Here is a 25,374-nt window from a genome sequence, read left to right on the forward strand (position 1 = left end):
AATGGTAGAACTGGGCTGAAAAATGAAAATGAAGCAAAGTTTTGTCTAAAAAAACTAAAGCTGGGGTATTTGGGGTTGAAATTCAAAGCCTCCTGTATCTGGATGCAATTTAATAGGAACATATTTAGTCAAACGGTGGTGCGATCTGTTAACAAGTCCCATTTATAATGCAGGTCATCTAGTGTGTAGGTGGGAACAAACTGGGGGGCTACAGTCTGAATTACTTGGAAGAGCAATAAATAACCTTTTATTCATTCAACCAACTTTTTTCCATTGCTGGATCTCCTTTGAACTGCAGCTGCCATGCTGGCTGCATTGTGGACTAAAGAAAGATGGGAAAAGGGGTAGCTATTAGGGCTGTGCAAAACGGCACCATTCCATTTTGACTTGTATTTTGACATTTTGATGGAACAGCATTTCAAATTTCATTTCGATTCGAAATTACTGTTGCGTTTCGTTTAGTTGAAACAGTTTTGCTGTTTCAATGCTGTTTCAACATTTCGCCCATAGGCTATAATGGGGAAGCTCGAAACAGCCTATAACTTTGTCATTTCTGGCCTGATTTGAATGAAACTTGCAGAAATGGTAGCCCCTTCTGAGGCCATGAAGCCTGCCAAGGTGCAGGGGTTTCAGGAAAACTGCACCTAAAAGTCTTGAAAGCAAAAAACTCATGTCATGTGTACGTGTTAAACCACAGTGGGGTCTAAACTGCAGGCATGCTAGCCCCTGCTGAGGCCACAAAGCCTGCCAAGTTTCAAGGAGGTAGGTGCAGGGGTTTCGGGGAAACTGCACCTCAAGCTGCTGACAAGTAAAACTCTTGACATGGGTGATACTGTGTATGTAAGGTGCATCAGGGTGACAGCTGCAGGCCTGCTAGCCCCTGCTGTGGCTGTGAAGCCTGCCAGCTGTCAAGGAGATCGGTGCAGGGGTTCTGGGTTCTGGGGCCCTGCACCTCTGGCTGCTGACATGGGTGCTTGTGGGACTGTGTCTTTCTTGGGGCAGAGGGGGGTGAAAACTGCAGGCCTGCTGGGCCCTGCTGTGGCCACAAAGCCTGCCAGCTGTCAAGGACATAAGTGCAGGGGGAGTCTGGGCTCTGGGGCCCTGCACTTCTAGCTCCTGACAGGCAAAACTCATGACATGGGTGGGTGACACTGTGTGTGTTTTAAGGTGTGCCCTCACTCAGCTGACACCAAGGCAGAAGACAGTTCAAACAATGCTGCCTTCTTTGCAGTTTTTCCATCCCTCCCCCAGAGCACTGGGATTAGAAGGGACCTCAGAGAAGGATGACAGTCACTGGCCAGCTACAGTCAATAATGAGAGCACTCCTTCCCCACCCTTCCCCCTTCTTCCCCCTCCCTCTCCTTACTTCAGTTTCTGTTTCCCTGCAGGTGAAACTCTAAACATTTAGAAAATTTCAAAACATTTTGACTTGCCTCGTTTCATTTTGAGGCTGTTTCAAAGCTCTCTGTTTTGTTTTGATGTTGCTGTTTCGAGCTCCAAACGAGTTGAAACAGTGCCAAAATGAAACTGCCGGTGAAATTTCATGCAGCCCTAGTAGCTATAGGGATCCTATTTCCCTGTATCTTGTGCTCCCAGTTCACACAGGAAATGATGTATAATGTCAAAAGTGGCATTTAAGAGCTCAGAGGGGCTGACACCAATGATTCAGTGCTGTGCATTTGTTCAAGGTATCCTGGTTGGTTTCAGGTAAACGTTGCCTCAGGCTGACACCGAATAGGAGCCCTTACACACTGTCACCCAATGCCTCAGCTGCTTGGGAAAGCCAAAGTAGACCATTGCTTGTTATAACCCATCTCTGTTTGAAGCAGCTAGGGAAATAAGAAGAGGAGAAAGAGTAATGGATCTGATGGTACCCCAGAATGGCAAGTATCCACTTTCCAGGTAGAAACTGTGCTGCCAGTGATCGGTAGCTCAGAGCTTAGACAAATCTAACAAACACTTAAACTGTGAGGCAGGAAAAGACTGTAACTATCTTGGAGAGTCATAATGTATTAGATGTTTTCCCAGCAACTGTCTGAAGCACACCAGCAGGTGATGGCACAAGCTGGTTACAGTCATCAGGGCATCAATGTAAAAGATAAGTCTTTGCTGGGGAAGGGAGAGCTAGTTAATGAGTAATACCAGGAAGTAACAAAGGTTTGAAAAAAACAGCACAGCTTCTGCCTTCAGAAAAGGTCAAAAATTTAGTTCTCCAGCCCAAATAGACTTGCCCCTTTCCAACGAGGACATCATGACAAGCAAGAGCAGGGAGGATGCACAACACCCCCCTTCCAGATGTCCAGATAACAGCGCATTCAAACAACAGAAACTGTCAGCCTGGCAGCCCGAACTTACACCTGCGTCTGTCCTCTCTGGCTTCATTCTCATCGGTGTATTCTGCCTCACCATGGGAGTCTGCCTCATCTTGTCTGCAAGGAGCGTCAAAGAAGTCCAGGTTGGTTTGGGGTGTATTTTTGACATGTTATTACATAGAGATTTAATTGCGTTTAGGAGAAAAATAACAGTGAGCTTGTGCTTCAAAACAAAGATGGTTGCAATGATATTGTGTACTTGTGTGTGCTTCCTTCATACAAGTATGTTGGCCCAGCTGGTTTAGAATCTGCAGTGCCCCTATGAAAGTATAGTGATCACCAGGAAAAAGATTACCGCATTGTAATTTTTCCATGTGCTTAGGGGAAGAGATAGACTGGTCACTGTAATTACTGGAACATTTAAATAAACATTGGTTGTGTTTAAAAATCTTAAAAAAAAGAAGAAACAACGACAACAAAAGGAAGTGTCCAGGCTTTTTAACAAAATTACTCTAGGTAGACCTGATGGAACATTACGGCTCTTTGCAGACATTAAAAAAAAGAGAGCGCTTTACTGGAAGAAGCAATGTGTTACTTCCACCTGGCTCTGCAGCATCTGTACAGATTTGGCAATTCAGGGGGCTTTTTGGTGCTTTTAGCTAAAGCTGATTCAATCGGCTATTAGATAAAAGCACCAAAAAAGGCCCACTAAAGCGCCCAATCTATACAGATGTCGGGCAAGCTGGGTCCAACTAACGTGCTGCCTCTTCTGGGCATGTGCTGGGCTGGGCACGGGAACATGCCGAGTTTAAAGTAAAGTGCCATTTTTGGTTTTTTGTTTTGTTTTTTTCCAAGTGAGAAATCAGAGCGACTGATAATGGTCAAATAATGTGAATGGACATCTATCAATTCACATTATTTTGATGTTTCTGGCAGCTGTTCAGAACTTGTGAGAATAATCAAATCTTGAAAGCTTCAAAGACTTTATCACACGTGATTAAGAAACTGATCAGCTGTTTTGGGGATGCATTATCAGCTTTTTATTTGGTTTGGTTTTCCAGCTATTATCAGTACGCTACCAGGTGACTGAGCTGACTAATCACACACAAGAAATAATCAATAGTCCAAGTTAACTGTTCAGAAACTACCCATAGGTTAAAATTGGTTGTGTAAACAATGTTGGTGAATACTTATGAAACAGCAAATGCATATGCAGAAACCACTCTCACTTTGTGACTGACTTATGAACAGAAAAGCGGTATAAATCTACCAGTAGCATTATTCACAATAAATAACCAGCTCTAGGTATAGGTAAGTAATTGAATATCAGTTTTACACAGGATAAGTTAAAACATATAATGATTTACTCTTGGTTACTCAGTGAATCAATTGTGCAGTACCCCAGGTTTCCCAGCCTTATCTAATGTACATTGCCATATGCAGCATTCATGTGGTATGGAGCACATACCGTGTACTAGAACTGACGAGGATAACTGGGATATTTTTGTATGACCCAAGGGATTAAAAAAATAACATGAGATCATTTGTGTGAGCTGGTTTCCTTACAGAAAAAAGTGGATTTTTCAGACATTATGATGGCCTTGCAGCTCACTCTGTCTCTGATACTGTATAATCTAAGCATATACTGTCAGCCCTTAAATTGTCAGTCTTTATTATGAAAAGATGTTGCTAAATATTCAATTATAATAGGGTGTTGGTCATTTTCAGCGTTAAAGGCATTTGTTTGGGGTAGAAGGTGCTAAATAAATGCAAAATGTTAAACAGAGCAAAATGATGCCAATTTAGATATATTGCTTGTCTCAGTGACTTTTTTGATGGCTCTGCTCTTTGTGTACCAGCTGGCTTCAGCCCTGCCTTGGGAATCACTGGTCCACTTCCGGGTTCACTGGGGAGTGTGCTGGGGGGGGCCCCCTGAGCCGCCCCTCCCCATCCCCCCTCCCCCGGCTCAGCAATTGGTGCCAACTGGGTCTGGCGGGGGACACCTGAGGGGTTCCCCCTGTGATCACGGGGGGTGCGCGCTCCCCGGCGGACTTCTAGGTTCGCCACTGAGCACGTGGAGGGCGCTCCCACACTCCTGTGGGATGCTCGATGTGCCCCAGCACCGCAGGTATCATGAGCCATGCCTGCTACCTCGAGGTCTGTAGAAAAAACATTTAAAGCTCCGTCTATGGCCGAATTGCTGATTCTCTGAATCAGCATTGAATCTTCAGGTTCGGCCAAATTGAATCAGGGACAGTGATCCGAATCAACAAATCAAGTCATTGTCCCTGATTCAGGTTGAATCTGAATCGAATAGGGCCCGCTTCGCACACCCCTATCTGTTAGTATAATTGTTTCACCAGCCAGATGGGATGATCATAGAATCATAGAAGTAGGGTCGGAAGGGACCTTGCAGATCTTCAGGTCCGACCCCCTGCCTGGGCAGGAGGAAAACTGGGCTCAAATGACCCCAGCCAGGTAGGCATTGAGCTGCTTCTTAAAGACCCCCAGGGTAGGAGCCAGCACCACTTCCCTTGAAAGTTGGTTCTGGATCCTAGCCGCCCTAACTGTGAAGTAGTTCTTAAGGATGTCTAATCTAAACCTACTCTCCAACAACTTGTGGCCGTTATTCCTTGTTATCCTGGGGGGCGCTAGGGGAAACAAGGTCTCCCCCAAACCCTTCTTGTCCCCCCTAGTGAGTTTATAGATGGTCACCAGGTCCCCAATGATTATTGAGCAGTGTAAGGGTACATTGCTTTTCTGGGGAAGGAGGAAGTACACTCAGCTGCCAGGACAGGAGTCTCATGGATGGGGGTAGAATTATCAGAAGTACCTATCTGACTTATAGACATTAATCCCTCTGACATTCAATGAGATTTCGTGTTCAAAGTGCCTAAAATGGGCATCCCAGTCTTGAGTAAGTGACTTGCTTTGAAAATATTTGTCCCTGGTTACTTGAATGCTCCTTGGAAACACATGAGAACTGCTTATTGAGTCTTAGCAGCTAAGACATGTGGCTGACTCAAGGGGATGTCCTACAGCATCTGATTCTTGCTTTGTTTCTATGCTGAATAGATTAATTATTCAGACAAATGCCTGAATTGTTCAAAACTGCGTGAAAATTCCTCTAATTGGAATACTGAATGCCTCTGCTCTGCTGACTTCAAATTAGAGGAAAAAATACAGGTAGGTAACATGAGAAACCAACCACAAACTATAGCTACTAAATTCCTATGTGATATGAAGTATATGTTTGGCTATATAAGACAAAATAATTTCCTTGCAGTCCTTTATTTGGCTATCTTTCACAAACCTAAAACCTTGGGCATGCTAAATCTTTGCCACTGGTGTTCATTCTGGCACATTCTGTTAACTAAGCAAGGTCAGGCCTCATTAATACTTGGACAGGAGATGCGGTGAAAATAGAGGCTCTAGAAATTGGTGGCATTTCAAGAGGTGACTTCTCTTCCCTCTGAGTCAGTAGTGAGCCCATGTCTATACCCTGGGAGTACAGTGCTGCTAGGCGAACATCTCTCAAAAGAGATTAAATCTTGACCGCTTGTTAACTACCATATTTACTTGAATCCAAAATTAGGTTCCCGCATGGGGAAAACAAAGCCTTGCCTTGGATTTGAGTACCAGCCTGGGGCAGGTGGGAGCTCTGATCTGACTATGATCCCAGGTTGAAGCCAGAGCTGAGCCACTGCCTGCCCCAACCTAGAATAGTTTTTGGTGGGGGATGGGGAACATGGCTGGGGGGAGCACAGGGGAAATTGGGGGGGGGGGGGGGGAGAAACCTGCAGCTTTCCTCCCCCAGCACCCCCCATGCCTGTGCCTGCCTTCCCTACCCTCTGTTCCCCTCCTCCCAGCTGTGCTGTCCCCCCTTACCTTCTGCTCTGGCTCCAGCCCCAACCTGTTGGGGCTGGAGAATGCCACCGCTTCTCCCTGGGTAAGGCTGGGCCAGGGCCATGCTGCTGCAGCGTGTCCTGAATGAGAAGAACTGCAGCAGCAGGTAAGGGGGGTGGGCAAAGAGGTGGGGGCAGGCACAAGCATAGGGTGCAAGTGGCCTGGGGAGGCAGGCTGCAGGGGGAGCAGGAGGTGGGGGTGACAGGGGCTGGGGGAGGCAGGTATGGGCAAGGGGGGCATATGGTAGGACTGGCAGCAGGGGGAGCAGGAGTGGGAGGGCAGTGGGTAGGGAACTGGCCCCTCACCCCTCACCAATGCTTTCCCTACCACCTAAGTGAGGTTGGACAAATTTAAGATGGCATTCTACTATTTAGTTTATATACCTGGAAAATTATAACATTTATAATTTTCCATGAATAGAATCTAATTATTTTAGGGGGTTATCTTAAATTTGAAGTCATCTTGGATTTCAGTAAATACAGTTAACCTCTTGTAGCCCTTTTCACAAGGGCTGTAGTGTTAATGTCCTGGCTCCATTTCCATGTTAGTAATTTAATTCTAGAGTTTCAACTGGAAAAGTTACTCTTTTCTGTCCTAAACAGCTGAAGGATATTGTCCAGCACTGTTAAAAACAATGAAAACAAACTACACCAGGGATAGGCATCCCCTAGCATGGGTGCCAGAGCATGCACGCTTTGGGACAGAGGGCAGGGAAGGGGCCGGGGCTGTGCTTCCACAATGAGGATCAGGCCCCTCGTGGCTGTCCCGCTATCTGCCCCTGGCACATCAACATCTTACAAATTGAGTTTGCTGGTGTTTTTGGCACTCTGCCCAAAAACGTTGCTGAACCCTGAACTACAACAAACAAATAAGACTACTTCATGGGATGGCTATATTTCAGTAGTGATCAGAGTGTGCAATTTAAATTTTTTAAGCCACTCTGAGGTTCCTCAGCACAGAAGAGGCCACAAAGATATTAGATAGACTAATACATGTGGTGCAAGAATGTTTTGAGAGTTGTAGAGCATTTAAAATCAAAGCTAAAATATATTCCTTTCTTGGCTACAAAGAATAGGTACATATTTCTGCTTAGCTTAGACCTCCTCTAGATAGAGGATTTACACCCTTCTAAAAAACTGACCCTAAGTGACGTAAGAACCCAGCTCCCATTTTCAGTAACTTAGGGTGCCTATATACAAGGAATGAGGCTGCTCCGAGAGTGCATCAGAGCAGACTTGATTAACTGAGTCTGGTGAAGCATGGTAATTACCAGGGATCTGAGTTTTCCATTTCCTATGGAAAAAAAGTGATTTCCTTTTTTAAAGGAGAAAAACATGGATTTTCCCCTTTGAAGCTGGCAGCTTCGGGTTTCCCTTGCAGGCTGGCAATGTTCCAGCTGACAAGGAGCTACTTGGGGCACAGGGAAGCAGAGAGAGGGAAATTGAAGGCAGGGAGCACCATGTGTGTTTGCGCATGCACACACACGGTTGGCCATACAGCAAGGTGGGGTAGTGGGAGCAGCCTGTGCAGCTGGATACAGGTAAGTCTATGGGACGGGGGGCTTGGAGGGCCAGGACTTGGGGACTGTCCAGGGAGCTGTGTGTGGGGCATGTGTGTGTGGAGGGGTTGTGAGTGTGGTGTATGTGTGTGGGAGTCTGTGTACCTTAGGGTACCTGCCGGCATTGGGACAGGGAATCCGGGTGCTGGGGCTGCAGCAGGGCAGTGGGGTTTGAGGCAATGCTTGGTGCTGCCAATGAGCCCAGCTCAGTGTTGCTGCCACCAAGGCCTGCCCAGAGGTGCCTGGCCCACTAGTGGGGGAAGGAGGTGGGAGGGTGTTCTTTAGGGGTGGCGGGAAGTCAGGCAGTGGCTGGGGAGCCGCATGCTGCCCTGCACCACTGGCTGGGGCTGGGGCTGGGACATGATGGGGAGGACTAGAAGTATGGCTCTGGCCCAGGCCATGCTGTGTGCAGCTGGAGGAGGGCAAGGGGCTCCAGGCGGTTTCAGTCTCACTTGTGGCTGCAGCAGTTCCCACTCATATGGGCAGCAGCAGAGTGAGCCTGGCCCCAGCTCGGGCTGGAAGGAGGAGGGGATGCCAGTGGCACTATCCTGTTCCAGTCTGGGGCTCTCATGCCACACCAGGCAGCCTAGCCATGTTCCCCCCTCCAAGCCAGCAGTATCTCCCAACTTCACATGGCCTTCCCTGCCTCTGAGAGCATGGACACCAGCCCCTGGCAGCCCGATCATGCAGCTTCTCACAGACCCTGAAAGACCTCTTCCCCCTTCCCCTGCTGCAAGTGCTGTGAGTCCATGTGGGGCTGGCTGGGGTGGGGGGGTAACTGGGGGCTGTGAGTCGGGAGCGAGGAGAACCAGCAGGGACGGAGGGCTGCAGGTTGGGAATCAAGGGCACGGGGGGGGGGGGGGGGGGGGGGGGGGGGGGGGGGGGGGGGGGGGGGGGGGGGGGGGGGGGGGGGGGGGGGGGGCGGGGCAGTATATCAAGGCTGCTCAGTGCCACAAAGTAGCAGAGGCAGGATAGCCGCAGCTGGACCCATGTCCTGGTGAATGAAGGTGGCAGGGAAAGCTCTGATTTTCCATGATAAAAAAAGAAACAAAATCAAATGCCAAAATATATAGGTAATTAGAATGTACTTTATGATTGAGGCACTGGTAGGCTGCCAAATTACTTTAAAATGATAAATATATCAATAAAACATTGTGTGTGTGTTTGTGTGTGTGTGTGTGTGTGTGTATAGGTATCAGTTGAACACAATGTTTTATTGATGTGGAAAAACACAGATTTGGGGTTTTTAATCATAATTTGGGATTTTTTAATCAGAGAAAACAAGGATCCCTGGCAATTACCACGCTCCAGCAGACTCCAGAATCTTGTGTATCAGCATCCCCGTGCTGAAAAATGGTAGTGGGGGCGCTTTAACTAAATCTCGTTTGACAAGCTTTAGTTAAAGTGCCCCCGCCACCATTTTTCAGCACGGGGACGCTGATACATGAGACACTCCAAGTGCTTTAATTAGTGTGGCTCTTGGAGCCACTCTATTTAAAGCACACCCTGCCTCTACTCCTGGAGCACATGTATAAATGCTGTTAGGTACTTGGGAGCTTGCATCTAGATTTTTAAAGATCTTTAGGAACTGAACTCCTGAAGTGCCACAAGGGAGCTTATTCATGTGAACCAAGTTTTGATGGATCATGTCCAATACCTGTTACTTTGAGTAAAATAATAGCTTTGAATTACCATAGTATGTCCTACCCAATGATTGAGACTACAAGGAGTAGGGGAATGATGGTGTTTTACCTCTCCTCTGTCCGCAAGCCCAGAGCACATGGATGTCTCAAATAAGCTGATCAGCTGTAACGTTAACACCATGAGCATGTAAATAGTCATCATACAGCTGCCTGCGCTTGTAAAATATATCTTTTTGCTTATACTCCCTCACTGCCTAAGTTCTTCTTTTGAATTCTAGGGTGATGTTTTTATGTACTACGGCCTGCAAAACTTTTATCAGAACCACCGTCGGTACGTCATGTCCAGGAGCAACGCGCAATTGCTGGGTCGAAATACAGATGTAAGATTGTTGCATGATCAATATTTTAGTGCAGGGCCATCCAATTTCTAAGCAGACAGGGGCCACACACCCCCTGGAGCAGACTGCACCAGTGCAAGCTGTGGGCTTCTTGGGCCAAATGACATGTGAGCGGTGCTCTGGCCTCACTCTCTGCATCTTAGCTGCGGTCTCCTGTGGCAGTGAGCTCCCTCAGCACCATAGGTGGGAGCCACACCATACCACCCACTAAGATGGGGTGATGAAGCAAAAGCCAGAAGAGGGAAGGGGAGCCCAGAACAGCTGGAGCCAGGGGGAGAACAGCAACTGGGTCAGAGCCTGGAGAGCATAAATTAACCCCTCACAGGCTGCATTGCAGGCTGCTATTGTACAGCCCTGTTTTAGTGTACAGAGAGCTACTGTAAGCTCGCTATAGCCTCTAATGCAGGTGTCTGGGTGTTTGGCTTGGATAGAGTAATACAGTAAAGCTTTTCAAAGCTTAGTCACTGCTGTGTGGTTAAGCCCATGTGACATGAGTTGGTGAGAGGTATGGAAGAGGAGAGGAGAGTGGTTAAAGCACAGGTCTGGGTTCTGTTCCTGGCTCCATCTCTGACTTGCTGTGAGCATAGTTGAGTTGGTATCCTTCTGGAGAAGGATACCAACTCCTGCTCCAGTCAGTGCAAATAATGCTGCTCCCAATAGCAGGCAGGTTGTAATGCTTAATTTGCTGGAGCACATCAAGCAGCCTGAACTCCTGTGGTTGAAGGTGCTGCAAATGCAGATTGCGTATTCTCGCCGGCTTCAGTGGAATGGGGCCAACTTCAAAAAACGATTCTATAACTCTGGTGACTGTCTCAACAAGCTACCAGTGGCACTGAACTACCCTCCCCTAAAAGTCCTTTTAATTAGAGGTTGAGACTCATGGCTGGGAAATTTTGGGGAAGGTTGCATTACTGCTTCACCTGCTATATGTTATGTCAGGATGAATAAAGGAAATCGGTCCTGACTCCAGACCTATCAAACCTGTTCCTTCTGGGAGCACTAAATTATAGAGGAGTCATAGAATCACAGAAAATGAGGGTTGGAAGGACCTCAGAAGGTCATCTAATCCAATCCCGTGCTCAAAGCAGGACCAGCCTCAACTGGATTATCCCAGCCAGGGCTTTCTCAAGCCTAAACCTAAACCACCTTTGCTACAACTTGAGCCCATTGCTCCTTGTTCTGTCATCTGTCACCACTGAGAACAGTCTAGCTCAGGGGTGGGTATTATTTCAGGTAAAGGGCTACTTACCACGTTTTGGCAAGCTGTAGAGGGCCATATGGGTAGCCCCACCCCCTGGTTGCCATCTTGGAACTGGAAGTCCCACCCCTAATGTCTGACCTTTGCTACCAAAAGACCCTCTCCTTGTCCCTGGAATTATTCCTTTGGGGAAGAGGATTTGTCATTTTAGGGGGGAAAAACCAAATTATGTACTAAAAATCAAATACCCACAATAATATATTTTAATTTAATTTAATTTTTTTTTGTCCTAATTGCACGCATTTGTGGAGTATATGCAGAAATGATTGCATATGGGGGTTTGTGTGGATGTGTGTGTGGGTCTGGGAGCCATATAGTGTAGAGTGGCCCGCGGGCAGGCAGGAAAGTGCGGGGGAGAGTGGAAGCGAGCGGGACCACAGAGCCTGCACCAATATCCCAGGGCCAGCGCTGGTGGGGCCCAGAGCAGGGTGATAGGAGTGTGGGGCGCAGGCTGGCAGGGGTCTGTGGAGCCGGGCTGGGCTGCATCAGCAGGGAAAGGGGGGAGTTAACCCGGCTCCATAGAGCCCCTGCTGGCCCTGCGGAACTCCTGCTGCCCTGCCCTGGGCCCTGCTGGCACTGGCTCTGGGACACTGGTGTGGGCCCTGCGCTCCCACCCAGCTGTTGCTAGCTCCCGTGTGCCCGCTTGCTCCCAGCCCTGCCTGTCCCAGCCCTGTGGTACGGGCGGGGAGCAGCATGTAGCCCCGACTCCATGTGCCCCACACTTTCCTGTCTGGACTGAACAGTGGTGGCGGGAAACAAGCTGGTGCACAGCGCAGGGCAGAAAGCAGCCGCTCCCCCTCCCTGTGGCTGGCACCCAGTGCTGCAGCCACTCACAGCCTGCGCAGGGCTGTCCTGCCTCTCCGCCACGTTACCATTGGCCCATGGGGCAGCAGTGGCAACGGAGAGCAGACACAAGCAGAGTGGTTGACCCTGTCATCTTTGACAGGAGCCAGGGGCAGATAAATATTAATTTTCTAAATGTTTTAGGGGCCCTGCGGGCTGGATAGAATGGCCTGGCAGGCCAGATGCGGCCCACGGGCCGTATTTTGCCCACCCCCGGTCTATTTCCATCCTCTTTGGAACTAGACTTCAGGTAGTTAAAGGCTGCTATTAAATCCCCCTTCTCTTCTCCAAGCTAAATAAACTCAGTTCCTTCAGCTTCTTCTCAGAAAGTGATGTGCCCCAGCCCCCGAACCATCTTTGTTGCTCTCTGATGTACTCCAACTTGTCCACAACCTTTCTATAGTGGGGGGCCCAAAACTGAACATAGCCTCACTGAACGTGGCCTCACCAGTGCAGAATAGAGGGAAATAATTACTTCCCCTGACCTGCTAGCAATGCTTCTACTAATGCAGCCCAGTATGCTGTTAGCCTTCTTGGCAATAAGAGCACATTTCTGATTTGTATCCATCTTATTGTCCACTGTAATGCACAGGTCCTTTCCTGCAGACCTAGTGCTTAGCCAGTCTATCCCAAGCCTGTACTGGTGCATGGGATTTTTCTGTCCTCAGTGCAGGACTTTGTATGTGCCCTTGTTGAACCTTATGAGATTTCTCATGACCCAATCCTCCAATTTGTCTGGGTCACTCTGAATCCTAGCCGTGCCCTTCATCATGTCTACTACATCACTCAGCTTGGTGCCATCTGCAAACTTGCTAAGGGTACAATCCATCCCATCTTCCAGATCCTTAATGGAATTAATGAACAAAACCAGCCCCAGAACTGACCTGTGGGGCACTCCACTTAATACAGGCTGCTAACTAGACATTAAGCCATTTATTACTACGTGTTTACTACAACAATCCAGGCAGCTTTCTGTCCACCTTACAGTTCATTCAACCAACTCATAGTTCCTCAGCTTTCTTGAAAGAATGCTGTGAGAGATGGTATCAAAAGCCTTGCTAAAGTCAAGGTAAAGCATGTCCACTGCTTTCCATGAATCCCCAGAGCCAGTTATCTCATCATAGAAGGCAATCAGGTTGGTTAGTCATGACTTGCTCCTGGTGAATCCATGCTGACTGTTCCTGATCACTTTCTTCTCCTCCAAGTGTTTAGAAGTGGATTCTGGGTTAGGTAATGGATTCTGCTCCATGATTTTTCTAGGGAATGAGGTGAGGCTGACTTGTCTGTAGTTCCTTGGTTCCTTTTTCTTCCCTTTCTTAAAGATGGGCACTATATTTGCCTTTTTCCAGTTGTCTCGGGCCTCCCCCAATCACTAGGAGTTTTCAAAGATAATGGTCAGCAGCTCTGCAATCACATCAGCCAACTCTCTCAGCACCCTCAGATGCATTGCATCTGGCCCTATGGACTAGTACACATCCAGATTTTCTAAACAGTCCCTAATTTGTTCTCTCACCACTGAGGGCTGCTTACCTTTTCCCCAAACTGTCCTACCTGGTGCAGTAGTCTGGAAATTGATCTTGCCTGTGAAGACCAAGGTAAAAAAGGCATTGAATACTTCAGCCTTTTCCTCGTCAACTGTTACTAGATTGCCTCCCCATTCAGTAAGGTACCTACACTTTCCCTGACCTTCCTCTTGTTGCTAACATACTTGTAGAAACCCTTCTTGTACCCTTCATGTCCCTTGCTTGCTGCAACTTCAGTTGTGCTTTGATCTTCCTGATTTCATCCCTGCATGCCCCAGGAATACTTTTATACTTCTCCCTAGTCATCTGTCCAAGCTTACATTTCTTGTAAGCTTCCTTTTTGTGTTTAAGTTCACCAAAGAGTTCTCTGCTAAGCCAAGCTAGTTGCTTGCCATATTTGCTATTCTTCCTGTACGTCAGGATGGTTTGTTCCTGTGCCTTCAGTAAGTTTTCTTTAAAATACAACCAGCTCTCCTGGACTCCTTTCTTCCTTAGACTGGCCTCCCAGGGGATCCTGCTCATCAGTTCCCTGAAGGAATCAAAGTCTGCTTATCGTAAGTCCAGGGTCCTTACTCTGCTGTTCTCCTTTCTTCCTTCTGTCAGGATCCTGAGCTCAATCATCTTGTGGTTACTTTTGTCCAACTTACCATCCACTTCTACATCCCCACCAATTCTTCCCTGTTTGTGAGCAGCAGGTTAAGAAGAGCATGCCCCTAGTTGGTCTGTCCAGCACTTGCACCCGGAAATTGTCTCCAATGCTCTCCAAAAACTGTCTGGATTGCCTGTGCACTGCTGTATTGACTTCCCAGAAGATGTCAGGGTGATCGAAATCCCCCATGAGAACCAGGGCCTGTACTCTGGAAACTTCTGCTAATTGTCTGAAGAAAGCCTTGTCTACCTCATCCTCCTGGTCAGGTGGTCTATTGTAGACACCCATCACAACATCAGCCTTGTTGCTCTCCACTCTAATCTTAACCTAGAGACTTTCTAGAGGCCTATCTCCAGTTTCATACCGGAGCTCTGAGCAATCATGCAGCTCTTTTGCATACAGCACAACTCCTTCTCCTCTTCTCCTCTGCCTGTGCTTCCTGAACAGTTTGTACCCATCCATGACAGTGCTCCTGTTATGCGAGCTATCCCACCAACTCTCTGTTACTCCAGTTACGTCATAGTTCCTTGACAGTGCTATGACTTCCAGTTCTTCTTGCTTGTTTAAATCATAGTTTAAAATGAATACACAAATCCCCCTCCTTCCAAGTGATAGTTTTCAGCTACAAATTCAGCTCTGTTGGGCAGTGGCTTTGGATACACTGGGGAATTAGCTTTCTGCTTCTTAATTAATTAAACAGGCTTCTATTGTTTTTCTTTTTTTGTTGTTGGGGGAAATAAAGATAGAATCATGTGAGCCTTTATGATTCAGAAAGGGACAGCAGGAAGAATTTGATATATGATAAGACAGCAGCATCTACCACTAGAGGAAATAAGAGATAAAATCACTGTGTTAACTGTGTAAATCACCCTCACAAACTTAAAACTAATTTACCCTGATTAAAAAGTAGTTTCCAGCTGTGCTGTCTGGCCAGTTATTGTGGTTTTGCCACCATAGTTGTCTCTCTCTGCTTTGCAAGTGCTTCCTTCTAGCTCTCAAAGCATGTTCCCATGATAACTACTTTCCCATGCATGCAGCCCATGCCTGCTTTCCTGTTTGCACATATGGGCAACAGCTTGTCAGTTCTAGGACAACCCAACAAACAGTGCATCAGAGGCAGAGCTGATGAACGTTGTTTTCTTACTTAACCCAGAAGGCTTGCAGCCGCTCTGTGAATTGATATCAGAGGGCAATTCCAGCAGGAAAATGTCCACAGTGACTTCAGACCTCCCAGAGGTGACATTAATCATAGACTTGAAAGGGGCAGTGCAGCCCCTTGCAGGTGATCACATTTCTTACAACCCAAAGAGGGGAAAGGTGGGCCCAGACCCAGAGTTTCAAAATTAAAAGAGAGAAGGATAAAAATATTGAGCTCTGCTATTTTGAGATCTGGCTGTGGTTTATAGCTATAGCCTGCAGTAGAGGAGAATTAGAAGGGCTGTGTTGCCACAGGAGATCCTCTAAGGAGCGGAATGGATCTGAGGTCATGTAACAAGCTACTGGCAGAGACTGGAGCAGAGCATAAGTCTGCTAATGCTCTGTCCATTGACCCCAACTCACTCCAAAGTGACTGAGAGGCCCTGGAGACTCCTAGGTGTTTAGTGTTTTAAAAAAAATAAAAAGGGGAAATAGATACAATATTAAGCAAACGTTGCTTAGGAAAAGATGTAATTGTTCTGTGGCTTTACATTCAGATTCGTAACAGCAACTGTGCACCTTTCTCAACCTATCGTAATGGAACTCCCATGGCTCCATGCGGTGCTATCGCCAACAGCATGTTCAATGGTAGGTGTCTTCCACGTCTCATTTATTCAACTGCATGGCTATACCCAGTGGAGACATCTCTGTGACCCTGAGTCTGCGCAGAGCCCCACTGTTAGTCTCTGCTCCCACTTGTGGAAGTTGTTAGGCAGCGTGACTGGAATGGAGATGCCGAACAGCAGTGAATAGCATCCTACCACTTTGCCTACAGGCCTAAGTACATCGGCGTGTCTAGAGGATTGCAAAGAATCCTACAAACCATTTGCAGGATGGAGCTTCTGAGTAGCCTAGTAAAGTAGCTTAGCTGGAAAGTGTGCAGCTGGGTGAGCACAGAAGACCCAGGATCTAGCTTCATAGGGTGATGCACTCGCAAGTGTGAAACAACACATTCTTGCAATAGAAAAACTTATTTGGTCCCAACCTAAATTCTCTGTTTCATGGATTTAACTACAGTTGTGATTTTAAATCAGTACATACCCTTATGTGGACACATTCCTAGATTGTTTTAATTCTCTCTTGGAGTGATTTAACCTGCATTGGTAAATTTCCAGGTTCAAGGTAAATTGTTTTAAATCCTGATCTGCAGAATGTTTTTATACTCAGCTGTCAATCGTGAGTGTGATCTTTTTCTCCCAACATAGTTACCTCAGAGCAGCATCCCTAATGGTGGTGGTGGTTGTCCATCACATGCTGTAGAACTCTGTTCACACTAGAGAGGAGTTGTGTCACTAAAATGTCACTGGTGTAGTTGAACTATTACAACTTCTGTGTGTAGACAAGACCAAAGTGTGCATGCATAGGCCCTGTCTTCATAGGCATAGAAAGTGTGTATTTCAGTCATACTAGCCCAGTAGAATTCATCTAACCTGTTTGAAAAGGCTTCTTACCACTTGCTAAAAGAGAGAGAGGCACCACTCTTCCATGCAAACCAACCAATATGGCTTCAGACATGTTAGCCTGTGTCTTGGTGAGACTTAAGAAAGCTTTTCAATCATGTGACATAAACATCATTTGAAAAATGCACTTTTCTACCCAGGAGATTGTACCAGTTTTCAAATAATTTGTAATTAGACTAGTTCAACTTCACTGGATAGTCTCATAAAGACAAATCAGGATGTTTCCTTAAGGCACAGACTCCCTGGTCTTTATGTTCACTTCCAAAAATATTGATTTTATATAGGAAGAGAGCTAGCTATCTCACTTTGACATCTCAGTAGAGAAGAGGCACAGGTTGCTTTTATCTTGATACAGGGAACTGAGGGCAGCTCCTGATAGGAAGTATAATATTAGCCTTAGATTGTTTACATGAAAAGAAGCAACCAGTTTCTTGATTCCTCTGGGATTTTAAAAGAAGAAAGCTGCCCTGAATAAGCTCATCTGCAGTAAAACACACTTTTTCTAATGCTGCAGCCATTCTCCTGGTGTCTGAATATACTCTATTTTGTCACATACAACACACCCTGGAGTATAATACCTTTTTGAAAGGCAGAACAAAGAAAAAAGATCTACTTTGTAGTAAGTAACTGAGTAGCAGCAGTCTTTGAGACTTCAAAGATTGTTCTTGTTTAAGGCTCTTCAGTGGTAATCTTCTGGTGGAATATACCAAATGGGTAGAGGCTGAAAAAATCATAAAATCTTCTCTTATCTCTTATTTCTCTCTGTTCCATGGAGGGGAGGGGTTAGTGTGTCTGTGTAGGTGTGGGCATACACATGCACACACCCACCTTCAAGCTTTCACTTGGTCATGCTAATTACTGAAGTGACAGATGGCAGTTGCAGGGCAGTTAATAATACATATTACTTTTGATCCTTCTGCAGATACAATTTCTCTTTTTTACTATACTAATTTATCCACTGCTATCCAAGTCCCACTACTAAAGACTGGAAATAGTTGGTGGACAGATAAATATGTGAAGTTTCACAATCCAACATCGCACAACCTCACTTCTGCATTTGCAGGTAAGAATTATTTCATTTGCATTCCCTTATTTTTAAAGTCTGCCTGCTGTGGGTGGACACCCCCTGAGACAGGCACAGGCCTTGTGAGAATGGTCTGTGTGTTCTCCCTGCTGGCGATGAATTTATCCAATGGAAAAGCCATGAGAGCAACCTCACAAAATGTTCTCCAGGTTCTCGGTGGAAAAACACCATAATCAGCATCTTGGATGGAAAGACAGATGCTATAAAGAGAAAACAATGTTCCAGAAAGACAGAAAAGTGAAGTCTTTCTCCTCTCTTCTCCTTACCGAGGAAGACTGTTGGGCAAAAAGAGTAAATAAAGTGGCACTTATTGTCAGATAGTCATCTTCATTAGCTCTTTAAAATGATGACTAGCTGTCACTATTGATATTAATAGCATTGATATTAATAGCATCACTACTGATAGTGTTGCTGTTAGTGTTGGGGGAGGACCTGTGAATACTAATCATGAACCAGGACCCCACTTTGCTTGATGCTGTACAAATGCCGAGCAGGAAAGTGGTCCCTGCCCCAAAAAACTTGAAGTCTGTGCAAGATCAGCACCACAGCTACCAACTGCAGATGAATAATGCATAAATGTTAACCTATCTTTCAGTGTATTTTGTGAGCAAAGAGAAAAGAAACAACCTATCAAAGCAAAGGTAAACAATTAATTGCAAAAAGCAGGGTAGAGATGCACTTTATAGCCTAACTGCATGAGAGATGCGTGAACTTTTGTGCTCTCCAGCTTACTTCATCAGATGCTATGAAAAGACATGCAGAAAACAGGCTATCAAAAAGAGGGGGTGATAAGATTAAGTGTGGGAGCATTGCCATGTGATGAGCGTACGGAAGGTGGGAACCAGAAATAATGGTAATAGTTCATGCACAAATCACTTTAATTCTTTTGCACATGTTTCTCTATTACATAAGGATTATTACATTTACCTACCACACGGGTATATAATTAAGCTCAGTTCATTCATGTTCTAAGATCTTTGGATGGAAACAGTTCTCTGTTGTGCTGAATGCAGGGCAAAATCTCTGTTCATTCTATGCTCTTGAATCCTCAGTTAAACATCAGAAGCCCAGCAGGAGTCTGTAAGTAACTTCTTGTCTGAGCAGCATTCTTAACGTTGCTAGCTCTTCCCTGTTCTCCATTTTGCTCCCCAGGGACAGCAAGGCCTCCCTATTGGCAGAAACCAGCCTATTTATTGGATGAGGAGAATGAAAGGAATAATGGTTACATCAATGATGACTTTATCATCTGGATGCGGGTGTCAGCTTTCCACACTTTCAGAAACCTCCACCGTCGCCTCAGCCGCACCAAGCAGTTTGCTGATGGTCTCCCAGCAGGGAATTACACCTTTCGCATTTTCTACAGTATCCTTTCATCATGCCTGATGTATTCCTTCGTTTTTAGATAGGTATAAATTAGATGATAGTTGGCTTGGCAGCATTATAGCAAGAAATAAAGCCCTAAGGAAGATCTCAATTTTGACGACAACCCTGGATTTTCTGCAGTCTGCATTAGTGACTTTAGACGCATCTCTCAAGTGCCAGCTTAAGCCATTGTACCTCAGGTCTGATCCAGCTGCTTGTCTGATGTTTAGAGATGAAGCACAGCAGTGCCAGCTTTTGTACAGAGGTTGGGAAACGAACTTGTTTCAGGTAACCTAAAACAGGAGTTTAAATCAATATATTTTACACTGAGCTACCTTCCAGGGGTAAGATATTCATGTGTCAGAGGACCTTTTCCAGTTGAGTATGTGTCAGTGGAGAACAGGTTTATCTATTCTTTTATCAGAACAAAGGTTTTTCTATGCTGAAAGAGTCTGTGCTGCTATGGCTATGTCAGCAGAGATCCCTAGTGGAGATGCAACCTATGGGAACAGGAGTTGTTGTGCCATTGTAGCAAGGTCCCCTTTCCAAGTGTTAAACTTGGGCTGCCTGAAGTACTGTTCCATTGACACTGCTGCATCTACCTCTGGATGGTGCTGGCATAAGTCATCAGCCTAATGGCGTGACTTTCTCATACTCCTAGCTGAAGTAGAAGGCCCGCAAAGTGTTGTAATATCATCCAGTTCTAAGAGATGAAGCCTGGGATGCTAGTGTCTCACACTGAAGAGATTGGGATGTCCTACAAGCATTATGTAGAGTGTTGGCATGTCAGGGCCTAGTGTCTGCAGGAGGTGGTTCTCTTGTACAATATCCACCCAGATTTCCCAGTTCATTTGATGTGTTCCCTTTAAATATTATGGGCCCAGTTAAACCCTGATGTAACTCTAGTGCATTAAACAGTTACATGACACATGACCCTGACATCATAACATTAAAGGATCCAAGGGCTTTTTCATAATCTGGCTTGTAAAGGCACATCAATGGTCTTCATAAGCCTGGTGGACTATAGGGCCAGTGTAGTTGAGGCAGGCCAGTGGCATACAAGGGAATGATATATGTTTGGCTACCTTTAACTCCCCAGCCTGAATGATCAGGTACCTGTTTACAGGGCACTGAACTCATGCCTCTGGAGCTATTATGAGAGGCCATCGTGATGCATGTGTGAACTTCTTACCTCTACCCACCAACTTGAGGCAGCAAAAGATACTTTTGCCAACTCTTCTCTGTACATTTCATCATGACAGTGTAAAGGACCGCAGCATAGGTGGTCTGGCATAATGGTTAGGCCACTGAGGGAAAGCAGGGCCTGGGGCTGAGTCAAAGGGCAGGATCCATATACCAAAGCCAGAGGGAAATCCAGAAGCAGAGTCCACAACATAGTCCAGGGTCAGGATCCAGGGATCAGATGCCAAGTACCAATCCAGAGAGCGATCCACATGGCAAAGTCTTAAAACAAAACCAAACCAGGGTCAGGAGCCAGGAAAAAGAACCACAGGGAAATCCAAAGCTGAAGTCCAAAAATAAGCCGAAAACCAGGGTCAGGGCCCAGGAGAACCAGAGTGTAGGAACTAGGAGGCTTGCCACAGCAGAACTGTTGACTGGCCTGCAGACCCAAGGCCCAAGTTTTTGATGCTAAGTGGATAGGTAGTGCTCCTAATGGCCAGTGAGGAGGCTTGCTGCTCCTAAGCTGCGGGAGAGTTAATTAGCTGGGGTTTACTGCGGGTGTGGCTGCTGAGGTTCTTGGCCCAGGCAGGTCTGCCTGGTCTGTGTCGCTGACAGACAATATGCTACTATTTGTTGATGAAACTTTAACTTCACCCCCATCAGATTTCCCTGTTTCCAGGTTCAAAGGGAAGAAATACCTGATTCTCTCAACTGTGGTGTGGTGTGGGGGAAGCAGCCTCTTCCTGGGAATTGCCTATATGGTTTCTGGTGCAGTGGTAATGCTGGCAGGTTTTATCATAACTGCCATTCATTTAAAGCTCAAAAAAAGGAAAACTTACTTTCAGAGATAACTAGACAATATAACTCTTTGGAACAAAATAAAGGCACTCCTCTGAAAAGAGGACAGAGAAGCATGGACCTTTCACACATTCCTCCTCCCTGTAGAATCATTTCAAACACAGAAGAAGTGGTGAACATACAGAAGTCCCGAGCATCATGATGTTCTTCCATAACACAAAATAACCACAAGTTCATTAGGTGACTCCAGATGAATGACCCCAAATGTCAGTCTTCTACTAAGAACCAATCTTCAGGATTTGAGAGGCGCATCAGTGCTGTACTTATTTGGAATCATGAACTCCAGTGCATTCATAGAGAAGTGAGACTGGAAGGGGCCTCAAGAGATCATCTGAGTGATTACTGAGTACAAATGCAGGGCCAAAACTCAGGTCCTCAGATTTTGCTGAATCTGTAATCAGGCAAAACTCCCACTGATTCAGTCAGTAGCATAACTGAGGGCAGGGGGAACTGGGGCAGCAGCCTGGATGCCATCTTTGTGGGGTGGGGGAGGCAAGAGGTGGGGACTGCTGCAATTTGCATAGCAGGAGCTGGTGCTGCCCCATGAGTTGGTAGCTGCTCCAGCTGTGGACCTCTCTGTGTGAAGCAATACTCTATGTGAAGTAATACTTGTAGTGAAGCTTAGGCTTCTAAGGCCAGATCCATATGTGCAGGCACATGAGATTTGTCGCCGCAAACCTCTTTGCAGCGCCACAAACTGCATGTGTTGCATATTAAACCATGCATGGCTGCCTGCTCACTGGGCTGCCTGCTTTCCTGTCTTGAGGCACACTGCTCCCCAGGCAGTTGCTCCGTGGCTCGCTGGAGCACAGCATGCCATAGCACAGGGTTTCACAGCAGAGCCCCTGCACTGAGGCATGCAAAGTCAGGGGATCAGCCAGCCCAGGGCTGCCTGTTCCCCTATCTCAAGGTACACTGTGCCTCAGCCAGCCGGGGAGCAGCTGGATAGGATGCCAGGTGCCTCAACGCACAGGCTGCCCCATCTCCATGTGCTATTCCCTGGCTGGCTAGGCCACAGGGTGCTTCAGGATGGGGGCTGCCTGCTGGCTAGCCCTGCATTGAGGCAACCTGTGCCCCAGCCAGGCCCCCTGCAGTACATGGAGCAGCAGGACATTGTGTCCTGCTGCAAACCATGCGAGCAGGGGCGTGCACTGCAGCATAAAGTAGCAGCAGCAATTTGTGCTGCTACTATTTGTTCTGCAAACGCATGCCCCTGCTCATCTGGACGCTACCTATGTGTCTAAATCACTGTTAGAAATGGGACTTAGGATTCTAAATCTTTAAGGCACTTTTGAAAATGTTACCCTCTGTGACTCGGTTGAAGTTACTGAGGCAACAACCTGTGCCAGCGCTGGGATTAGAACTCAGAAATTCTGGCTTCCTGCCCTGTGTTCAGACAGACCAGAGGACTGTTTTTTGCTCAAAACAGAGTTTCAGGAGCTGCTATGCATTATAGGTGTATTAGCCACAGAACATTTGTCACTGGTTTTATTTCATCATTCAGAGTCTGGTAAAAATGTTAGGTAGGAAAAGAATAAACAATAATCTATATTTCAGTGTGGGGGGAGTACACCCAAATTAAAAAAAAATGCTTATTTAGAAAACCCATTTAGCCGAGCAAGCAATGCTTACAATATACCCATTATTATCCTTCAACTGTTCATGGAAGTAGGTTGCCTGTAGTCTTAACATTTATGAAGTCTTCAAACCCCGAAGAGGGAAATACTATCATATAATGAATCTTCTTCCTTCTGTTACGCTGCTGTTTAGGTCTTGCCTCAGAAAGCAAAAGCACATTTTCTTTTCTTTTACTATGGGTGTATCATTCTTTTAATTCTTATCATGGCCTCTGAATAATCTCCTTGGAATAACCCACTGGAACTGGGAGGTTACTGGTTTTGAATCCTAGTGACTCAGTGAGCACGTCTACATGTGCAATTAATGTGGAGCAATAAACTCCAGGGTTTAGTGCTCCAGAGTTTATTGCTCCTGGGCATTCCATTTGAACATGAGCTGGGTTGGCGCAAACGCAGCTGGCAGGGGACCTGGGGGAGGGTCAGCCTGTCCGCCCAGGGCTGCTCCTGCTCAGCTCAACAAGCTGTGGAGGGGATGGCTGAGGCTTGAGGGTGCTTCAGTGTGGGGCCAGCAAACAGCCCCTGCACTGAAGCACCCATATGCCTCAGTCAGCTTCTGCATGTGTGGTGGTGCTGCAGTTGCAAGTACTACTGTGCAGTGGAGTTAATTAGTTTTCTGGGTCCCAATAGGGCTGCACATGTAGATGCCAAGATGTTTACTGCAGAGCTAATTAGGTAGCTCTGCAGTAAACATCTTGTGTAGATGCTTCCGGTTACATCTTTTGAGTCATTTCACATGGTATCCCTAACCCAAAATGATGGGAGTAAAGGGATGAGGGGATTGCCAGAATATTGCCACTCTTACAGAGTATTATCTAAGCTTCTTTGAAGAGGAAGGAAAGTGTCTGAGGTGAGGCAGGTCTCTGGTGGTCTTCCACACTGCCTACATTGAGGCAGGACTCCTGTGACAAGATTGGAGGCTTGTAGGATGCCATTATACTGTTTCAAGCATTATAGCTGGCTGAAAGGTGGGCTGGAAAAGAGGTGAGGATCTTGCAGGTTGGCTGGCACTCTGGCACAGTAAAAAAAGCTGTACAGATGACTGTGAACTCAAATTGGGGTCGTTATCAAGGAATTAACTCATAGAACATTCTGGGTGTTAATCATGGTGGGAGTTATCAAGTTGGACTAAGCACAAAATGGGACTGATCCAAAAAGGAAACTGACTCATGATTCTGAACCCACTCAGACTGGTTTGTAACAAACCATTTAACAAAACCTAGGTGAGACACAAACATTTCTGTGTTTTCAGACCCCTAAACCAGTCATGGGGAGCAAAGCTGTGAAAACACCACAGTAGTCATAATCTCATTGAGGTTCAGGGACCTAAGAGTTCACTTTGTATTGCCTTTTTTCAGCAAATTGGTAGCCTGAGAATTACTGCCATTCTCATGCCATAAGGTAGCATATGTGTTTTACGGAAAAGCATCCTGATAGGTAAAAATTGGAGATTACAATTTTATTGAGCTTACATATCAGGAATACTGAAGAGTAGATGACTTATTTCCTATGTCGTTATTTATGTAGGCTTGTCTTTGGCAAAGCAAGATTGAAGTTTAAGAATGCTAATGAAAGCAGGCCTTCACACCCACCACAGTAAGACCAATCCAATAGCACTACTGTGGTAAAGTCTAAGAGAATTATTGCTGGTATTTGCAGTATTAGAAACTGCAAAATGATGAAGTTGTTTGTGTTTCAACTCTCTCTTAAGGATGCTATTACCCTAATAAATCATGCAATACTCCAGAATGCTCCCATTCATTCTTGCTTGCAAAGGAAAAAACTGGAGCCATCACCACTAATGCTTTATAACCTCATCTTGCAGCCTTCCACTATAGCCAGCACTGAGAAGCAGACAGATCCAGGTATTTTTATTATGTGCAAAAAAACCCTAACCTCCCCCCCCCCCCCCCCAAACAAACCCCAAAACCCCAAAACCAAACCAAACCCGTAGGAAGTTATGTGCCAGGAGCTGAGCGCAAGAGTGTGTTTGTCTTGCCACAGTTGATGTCATCATATGTGCTTAAAGTAGTGCAGAGGATGCAGTTTTCTTGTCATCAGCTATTTATGGACCAGGTAAATACAGGAATGAAATTATTTTTAAAGCAGTCTTATTCATTTGAATATTTGGGGTCAATAAAATAATTGGAGGGGTGGATAATTGAAGGAATTACTGAATAAATTCATACCAGTGGACATAATCAAGGCTCAAGTGAGGGAATTTGGACTAAAGCAGCTGAAGTAAATAGGATTTTGTTTGTTTTGTATTTTGTTTTCTGTGTTTTAATGAATATACTTGTAGTTTTGATGGGTGCTATTAAATTGAATTAATAAAGTCATTGTTGACCTTGAAGGCTATGTAGCTCACCTTTAACATTACTCCCAGGGAAAAGAATTCCACTAAAAATAAAAAATAAAAATCCTATTTTGAATTGAAATCAGTTTCTAAATGGCAGCATACAAGGGACTTGTATTTTAATGTCAAACACTGCTGCACTCCTTATATT

General features: G+C 45.9%; 1 protein-coding gene across 2 annotated transcripts; it reads left to right on the forward strand.

Moving 5' to 3' along the window:
- Positions 1-348: 348 nt before the first annotated feature.
- Positions 349-25,292, forward strand: LOC109280405 (cell cycle control protein 50C). 2 transcript variants are annotated; one of them, XM_019476442.2, is made up of 7 exons: positions 349-2,455; positions 5,388-5,498; positions 9,698-9,799; positions 15,785-15,875; positions 17,670-17,810; positions 18,984-19,193; positions 21,039-25,292. In XM_019476442.2, the coding sequence occupies exons 1-7, from the start codon at positions 2,252-2,254 to the stop codon at positions 21,224-21,226; spliced, it is 1,047 nt and encodes a 348-aa protein (XP_019331987.1). In that variant the 5' UTR covers positions 349-2,251; the 3' UTR covers positions 21,227-25,292. The 2 variants fall into 2 exon arrangements, with proteins under 2 accessions (XP_019331987.1, XP_019331988.1); XM_019476443.2 differs by lacking the exon at positions 5,388-5,498.
- Positions 25,293-25,374: the final 82 nt, after the last annotated feature.

This window comes from Alligator mississippiensis, chromosome 1 (genome assembly GCF_030867095.1).
Source record: "Alligator mississippiensis isolate rAllMis1 chromosome 1, rAllMis1, whole genome shotgun sequence".
Lineage (NCBI taxonomy): Eukaryota > Metazoa > Chordata > Crocodylia > Alligatoridae > Alligator > Alligator mississippiensis.